Source organism: Salvia miltiorrhiza, chromosome 2 (genome assembly GCF_028751815.1).
Source record: "Salvia miltiorrhiza cultivar Shanhuang (shh) chromosome 2, IMPLAD_Smil_shh, whole genome shotgun sequence".
Taxonomy (NCBI): domain Eukaryota; kingdom Viridiplantae; phylum Streptophyta; class Magnoliopsida; order Lamiales; family Lamiaceae; genus Salvia; species Salvia miltiorrhiza.
The window spans coordinates 62,303,560-62,312,131 of record NC_080388.1 but is presented as its reverse complement, the minus strand read 5'-3'; the positions used below and the strand labels follow the sequence as shown (position 1 = coordinate 62,312,131).

General features: G+C 38.0%; 1 protein-coding gene across 1 annotated transcript; it reads left to right on the top strand.

Moving 5' to 3' along the window:
• The first annotated feature begins 2,677 nt into the window (after positions 1–2,677).
• Positions 2,678–8,310, top strand: LOC131010935 (somatic embryogenesis receptor kinase 2). Its single transcript, XM_057938645.1, has 11 exons — positions 2,678–3,313; positions 3,897–4,029; positions 4,111–4,182; positions 4,816–4,959; positions 5,123–5,194; positions 5,298–5,369; positions 5,448–5,560; positions 5,803–5,934; positions 6,015–6,356; positions 6,457–6,851; positions 7,636–8,310. The coding sequence occupies exons 1-11, from the start codon at positions 3,148–3,150 to the stop codon at positions 7,948–7,950; spliced, it is 1,956 nt and encodes a 651-aa protein (XP_057794628.1). The 5' UTR covers positions 2,678–3,147; the 3' UTR covers positions 7,951–8,310.
• Positions 8,311–8,572: the final 262 nt, after the last annotated feature.

Below are 8,572 nucleotides of genomic sequence, written 5' to 3'. Positions count from 1 at the left end.
CCGCCCCCCGGCCCCCCACCTACCCTTTTCTTCTTCCTTCAGCCATCTACAATCTCTCCTGTTTCTAATTTTTTTGATTTTTTTAAATAAGGGCGCATCCACCGGACGCGCTGAATTTCCAAGCTCTTCGTCCCGGGTCTCCACCAAGACACGGCTTCGCACCTGGCCGCATCTCCAGCGCAGCCACCCTCCCAACGACCCGGATCGATCATCCTTTAGACATGCCGAGTGGAGATGCTCTAAGAACTTCTCATTATGATATTCTTGTCGTTGTAGACTTTGAGCTCCAGCTTCTTTGCCGCCATGAAATCAATGTCTTACACCATGATAATATTGCAAATTCGAATAAAATGGTCTCTTAAAAATTAATCTCCAACTAGCAAGAGATGATGATGAAGAAGAATATGTACTTATGAAAGAACTAAAATTCCTAAGAGCATTGGTAATGCCCTACACGATCCACCCTACTCGATTAAGGGTGAGATCGTGTAGGGTGATGCAGCCTTGAGTTACTCGAGGGCTACACTTCTATCGTGTATGCCCGATAGCCTTCAAAATTCGGCGCGTGTTCTACACGTGCCATATTTTAAAAATAATAATAATAATAATAACAAATAAATTCAAAATTTGAAAATGTGGCAATCTTGACTACCTTGATTTGTGGTCCTTTTTTACCATTTGATATTTTTAATTTTTTTTTTCTTTTTTCTCCTCTTTATCTATTCTTTTCCTTCTTCCTCTCTACAATTTTCATGGATCCACACAACTCAAACTACTATGATCTAAATTGGTGCCCCGATCTCTCCGGCGACTATCATCCCAATATGGAGGGATGCAACTTGGGGGATGATCCTCCAACCGGCGAGGATGAGCCACCGGCAGCCCATAGTGCAATCAAATCGAAGAAAGGTAGGCGGAGGAAGGAAATCGCCTACAAGATCAAGCATGACAAGCAGGCGCCGAGAAAGGAAGAACTATCCGTCATATCTACACCCTCGATGAGACCCCAATGCGGAGAAAATCAAAACTAAAAAAATCATGTAGACTATCATGTAACCCCAATGCGGTCTCCTTATTCAATGTGGTCCCCTCTCCTCAAGTAAGCTATCATGTAGGCTATCATGTAATCCCAGTGCATGCAGATGCTCTAAGAATGCCTAAAATGAATGTGGATAAAAAATGAGAAAATTAAAAGATGGGTTAATTGCACCAAAATACACCGACTTTAGTCATTATTTATTTATTTATTTTGCACACGAACTTTAAAAATTATATTTTAAATCATGAATTTTGCAACTCGTTCAATTTTTTTATAAAATTCAATTCCGTCATCCTAATATCTGAAAAGAATATTGATAGGTGCTTGTCTTTGAACGGGGTTATGATTCTAGTGTCCCGTCGCTTTCCATGGCTTCCATTTTGATTTCGAAATTGTAAATTTCATAAATGATAAAATATCACTTTCCATAAGAGTGGAGAATTTGGAGAAATATGACCTTTTTTTTTGGTCGAATAATTCTCCCAATATTTATACATACTAGGTATATTAAATTAATTAAGCCACGAGCTTATGCGCCTTTTGAAATTTAGATATATATATCCCCAGAATATATGTGAGACGGGGATGGAATCTTTTCCAAAAGTTCAAAGTTTTCTCTATCTGAAAATATTCTTTTATAGTGTCTTTATTTGTTTAGTATGAAATAATCATAATCATAATCTATACTAACTATAAAAAAAGTGAAGAGGTATGCACACATAATAATATTACTTTTACTAGTTTTCTAATACAAATTTTTAATTTGTGAATATGAGATTTACAATTTGTGTGGTGTACATCATAAATATTTTAATTAAATTAAAATTAATGTGGGAATTGTAAGAACATCGTTTGAAATTATTGATCAACTAGTTCACGTCATCACGTGTACTTTCATGACAAATATGTTAATTTAAATTTCACATAATTTTAATTGATATAATAATACAAACTAATTAGGAAAGTCATATATTGTTTGTGTCAAGATTGAGAAATCGCATTGCAAATCAAAAAATGAGTAAAATTGATATTATTATACACAATTAACCACCCCCTCCCCCAAAAAAATAAAAAATATGAGTTTGAAATTACTCCATATAGGAGTATTTTTTTATGAAATTTCCGACAATTTTTTTTTTATTTCAATGATCCGAAAAGTTAACTTATAGGGTATGAGTTTATCTAAACAATAAACTAAAATAACCCTAATTAAAATGTACTATATTTTATTATTTTTAATTTACAAATAAAATAATTTTAAAGATTATGTAATGGTTGGTTCCAAATTGAGACTTTTGAACTTTTTTTTGAAGCCAAACCAAAACCATCATATTACACATAATCAATCAAAACAAGCTCCTCAAGCTAAGAAGGAAAGTTCTCAGTCCAACAAACCGACTATCACAATTACTGGATATTTTGAGAATTGCTAGTTCTTCTTGTTTAATTAGAGACTTTTGAACTTAATCGTTAATTACTCTACCACTTAGCACAAATAAGTTATATATTTCTTTTATTTTATTTAAGTGGGAAATTTTCATACATTTCTCACACTTAAATATTTTATTTATGAATTTCTAAAAAATATTTATGGATAAATGAAAGAAGAAAATAAAGCTAAAAAAAGTGTAGGCTGACAAACACAGTTGTGAGTTGTGAGCGCGAAGCCGTTGGAGGCTATGGAAACGGGCAGGCGGGGCAGCCCCCCCACCGTTCGGGCAGCTCTCGAACACTGCACAGTTCACACACACACACACGCCCAAAAAGAAAAAACGATTATTATCCCACCCCCCGCACTCTCTCACCTCCACACTTGAGAGAGAGAGAGAGATGATTTCCATTCTCTAGAGAGAGAAACGAAAAAGCAAAGTACAGAGGTAAAAAGTTTGCAGAGAGCTATTAAAAGTGTTGGGAAAGTATAAGACTACTAAAGTACACATTTTTATACACATTCAAGAAAAAAATATAGCTCCCATTTCGATTTCTGGGGTTTTTCAAAGTCCAGGTTTGTGTGATGGGATCGGTTTCTTGAATGGTAAAAATAATCGAAGCTTTTTCGGGCTGAATGAGGGGGTGATGGCATCTGGGTTTTTGTGGGTTTTCTGTAAATGCTGTGGTTTTCAACATTTGGATCTGAGGTGTTGTGGGTTTTAGCTATAGATACAGTTCTTGTATGTATATGTCGGGATATGATGAAGTTGATGGAGAGATGGAGCGTGGTTTCGTTGCTGGTTTGGTTGATCTTGGTGGTGCAAATTTGTGCTAACATGGAAGGTTTGTATTCTTTGATGTGGATATTTACCTAATATTGGTTTTTTTTTTTTTAGAGAAAGATTCTTTTCCCCTTATTTTTGTCTTTCATTTTTGGGGGATTCTTTGTTTGTTCCTTTGAATTTGAATGTGCTTTTCTATTTCTGTTTTAGAAAAGCTGCGTTTATTAGCTTGAGATTGCAGCTAGTGTGCAAGGTGAGATGCGGAAATGCACATTTTTTGTGTAGCAATATTCGAAATGTTATAATGCTTTTTCTTCTATGATTTTATGAATTCATTCGTTTGCAGATATGTGTTAAGCAAGAAACTCTAGATTATTTTTGCAAATATGCAACTTGTTACTTTTTTTATCATTTACCCTCTGATTATTGTAAAATTTTAGAGCTATTCTGCAATGTCGTTGGAAATTCATTGCAAAGCAGATGTTATCAGGGGATAGAAGCCTAGGAATTGCATTAGGAATGCTTAGTTTCATTATTTCATAGATTTTATTGCGCAACAAGCTGTTAATGTGCTGTATGAATTTTGCTCTCGCGACAGAGTTTAACTCGTAGAGTCTAATTTTGGCTGTGGCATGTTTGAATAGGTGATGCTCTGCATAGCCTTAGGACAAACTTACAAGATCCTAACAATGTGCTACAAAGCTGGGACCCGACCCTTGTCAACCCGTGCACATGGTTCCACGTCACCTGCAACAATGATAACAGTGTGATAAGAGTGTAAGAATCTGTTCGCTCTACCCTTTACTTCATGCTAGTTGGAGGGTAGGTCTAATCTGTTTGGATCAACTCTGTTTTCAGTGATCTAGGGAATGCGGCTTTGTCGGGTCAACTGGTCCCACAACTCGGTCTATTGAAGAATTTGCAGTACCTGTAAGCATTGTTCGTGGTGTTTCCTCCTATTTGTTTTTATATTTGCACCTCATGCTGCTTCTTTCTCCACATTTTTCCTTTTCATAGTTATATTTCAACTATTGATCTTGAAGTTTAGTTGTCTAATCTTGGACTGGTTCTAGAGAAATGCAGAAGCATTATGATGGTATTTTGATGTTGTGACATGACAATAATTTTCTGGATATCCCATGAGTGCATTGGCTTGATTTTTGTACCTTATTACTTATTTATGGCCAATTGTATAGTTTTCTGTGTAAGTATCTGGGAAATGCACGTCAAAGAAAGTCCACATGAGTTTCGAGGGTGGGCATTTTTTAGTGTGTTTTGGTTGAATGATTGAATCCAGTGTCAGAATTTGTGTTTCAGGATCGTTGTTTGTACTTAGCATACGTGATACTTGATAATTTTCAGTATTACTTCATCAACGCATTTACTTGCTCTCATGGTTCGGTAATAAATGCATGCAAGTTCATGGGAGGGAGGCTGCTCGAGTATTTACTCAGTAGATAAACACTTTAGGAACTGGCATTTACTGAATGATTCATGACTTATTATAATGATTATATCGTATTTGCACTTACGTTGTTTCTTTTGATTTATATGATGCGGCAGGGAGTTATACAGTAACAACATTAGTGGGCCAGTTCCCGGTGATCTCGGGAATCTGACTAATTTGGTGAGCCTGGACCTGTACCTAAACAGTTTCACAGGTCCCATTCCTGAATCGTTGGGGAAGCTGTCGAAACTGCGGTTCCTGTGAGTAAAATTCTCCTATTGTGGCTATCGTGTCTATTGGCATCTCTGCATTTCGTTTAGCTGCCACGAACAGGCTGGGAAAAATTGTCTCGATATTTCAATTCAACAACCTCTTCTGGCATCACGAATCTTATTGTTTGCTATTATGTTTTTGTAAGGATAGCCGGCTTAACAACAACAGCTTGACGGGTCCCATCCCTATGTCCTTGACCAATGTTTCGTCCCTACAAGTGCTGTGAGTGTCCTGAGTCGGTCTGAAATGCTTCTTTTTTCTGTTCTGATGTGCATTTTAGAAACGGGGTAGTGATCATCATTCACATTATCACAAATTCCTGCAGGGATTTATCGAACAACCAGCTTTCAGGCGTGGTTCCAGATAACGGCTCCTTTTCGTTGTTCACGCCTATCAGGTATTTCAACCATGCGTCTATTAGCACTAATTTGAAACGACATTATTGGTTTCTGACATAGATGATGCACGGTCGCAGTTTTGCAAATAACTTGAACCTGTGCGGTCCTGTCACTGGACGGCCATGCCCTGGATCACCTCCATTTTCTCCACCCCCTCCTTTCATTCCGCCACCCCCTATCCCATTACCAGGTTTGCCTAGTTTAATATCATAGCTGAACTCAGTGCCTCTTAACATGATTTTTCTTCACTTCGATGTTTGATAATGACTTTTTGATCCTTATGCTATTGCAACTGATGTACTATTCTTATGTTTACATACTTCACAAAGAAATCGCCGGAAATTAAACCCTAATTGTGATTAATAAACTATAACTAGGAATAAATAAATCCTAATTCGGCGATGCTGACCCAACTTACTTTATGTAAACCAGGAGGAAATAGTGTCACAGGAGCCATTGCTGGCGGAGTTGCTGCTGGTGCTGCTTTGCTATTTGCTGCACCTGCAATCGCCTTTGCATGGTGGCGTCGGAGAAAACCGCAGGAATATTTCTTCGATGTACCAGGTCCGTGATTTGATTTGGAAAATGTAACTTTGTGGAATAATCTTGTCGTTTCTCATTAACTTAGTGTGATTACGTTGCAGCTGAGGAGGACCCCGAAGTACATCTCGGACAGCTTAAGAGATTCTCTCTTCGAGAGTTGCAAGTCGCCACCGATACTTTCAGCAACAAAAATATCTTGGGGAGAGGTGGCTTCGGAAAGGTATATAAAGGACGTCTCGCAGATGGCTCTCTGGTTGCCGTTAAAAGACTCAAGGAGGAGAGGACGCCTGGCGGAGAGCTTCAGTTCCAAACGGAGGTTGAGATGATAAGTATGGCCGTGCACCGTAATCTTCTCAGACTCCGTGGCTTTTGTATGACTCCGACGGAACGGTTGCTCGTTTATCCGTACATGGCCAATGGTAGTGTTGCATCATGTTTACGAGGTGTGTTCATTCTACGATTTTTTCTTTTGTTGATTGGTATTGCTTTGATTTTAAGCATTGTTAAAAGCTAAAGAAATTCATCCATTTGCATCTGTTGCAGAACGTCCGCCTAATGAGCCACCGCTCGATTGGCCGACTAGGAAGCGCATAGCTCTTGGATCCGCCCGGGGCTTGTCGTATCTGCACGATCACTGTGACCCGAAGATTATCCATCGTGATGTCAAAGCTGCAAACATCTTGCTAGACGAAGAGTTCGAGGCCGTTGTTGGAGATTTTGGTTTGGCTAAACTTATGGATTATAAGGATACCCATGTGACGACAGCTGTTCGCGGCACTATTGGACATATAGCTCCGGAGTACCTATCCACCGGAAAATCGTCCGAGAAAACTGATGTCTTTGGATACGGGATTATGCTTCTCGAGCTGATAACCGGGCAGAGGGCTTTCGATCTGGCTCGCCTTGCGAATGATGATGATGTCATGTTGCTCGATTGGGTACGTAAACCTTTTATTCGTTAAACTTGTGCTTCCCTAGACGATAGATTCGAATTTCGATTGAAGATGGACAGGTAGAAATGTTGCATTTCAGATGGTAGGTAAACTTCACTAGTGACTTGGAGGGAATGACATAATAATGTCAGTTAAATAATTAAAAGTAGTTGGTATAATTAAAGAATAGTCAAATGAATACTTTATCAATGATTAAAGCTGGCTAAAATTTATTAGAGTATTAATGAACTAGTAACACTACGTTTGAGCTATGTTTTGACCTAGGAGTTAACTTAGAAGAAAATTTATGACTGAAAAATAACTAGGTATGGCCACAATATGGCTATTTAGCATCACTCTTTATTGTTTGCTTGCTTATTCCATTTTATTTCTTTAAGTATATGACCTACCTAGTTAACTATTCCAATAGCTTTACGTCCTGCTTTGACATCTCCTATTGCATTTGCGGATGATTGCTTGCTGCTGTCAAGGAAATCGAAAAATCTACCAAATTTTGATTATGGAAATTCATGAAAATAGTAAGATTTTGCATGTGACAGAATATAGTCAAGATTTTTTACAAGCAAAATTTGGTAAATTTTTGAATTTTATCGACACATGACCATGATCCGTAGATGCAGTATGAGATGCTTGCGATAAAAAGATCCTTCTTAATTGAAGCCGCATAAGATGCTAGGCTGTTTCGTTGCGTGCTTATGAGATTTTATCTCCGAGTTTAAGCATCTTGAACGGGTTCTGACCACTTAGTTACGTGGCACGTGCATTTCAGGTGAAGGGACTTCTAAAAGAGAAGAAACTGGAAATGCTGGTGGATCCCGATCTGCAGAGCAATTACATCGAGTCGGAAGTCGAGCAGCTGATTCAGGTCGCTCTCCTCTGCACGCAGAGTTCCCCGATGGACCGGCCCAAGATGTCGGAAGTGGTGAGGATGCTAGAAGGCGATGGGCTTGCCGAGAAGTGGGATGAATGGCAGAAGGTGGAAGTTCACCGGCAAGAGGTGGAACTCGCTCCGCATCCTACCTCCGATTGGATTGTCGATTCGACAGAAAATTTACACGCAGTCGAGTTGTCTGGTCCCAGGTGACCTACATGGCAAAAAGAAAATAGAAGAAAAATATTAGCCCCTTTATTTTTTGAAATGTCACTTTTTTGGGGGGGTTATCATTAGGGTTGAGGAATTAACAAATTTGATTTGTGGTAGGGGTGGTATTGTGAACTTGTCTTGTCACATTTGTGCATAGAATGTTCAGCCTTTTGTAAGCCATGGCCCTTATTTGCCTATACAAAAAAACAAAAAACAAAAAACAAAAAAAAAACTAAATGTTGGTTTAACAAGTTGACTTGGTTTCACCATTGTATGAAACTAAATTGCTCGTGTAAGAAGAAAGATAACTTTATATTCGTTTAATTTTGCTATGTAGGTTGTCAGCGCTTAATTTTTGTATTTTGGGGCTTTCTTTTCCGATTTCGTTCTGAAATTATGTTTAACTTTTGGACTGAACGGGATTTAATTTTTTTGTTTTGTATATTCATTTTGGAAATTATTAATCATTTTTTTTATTGGCATGAGTAATCTTTCATTTTAAGTGTGTATTGGGATCAAAAGGAGGAATTGTAGTGCAATTACCATATTGGGATTAAAAGGAGAAATTACATATTTATTTAATGTAAATTTAAGGGTTAATAGCCGGAAAATACACGAACTA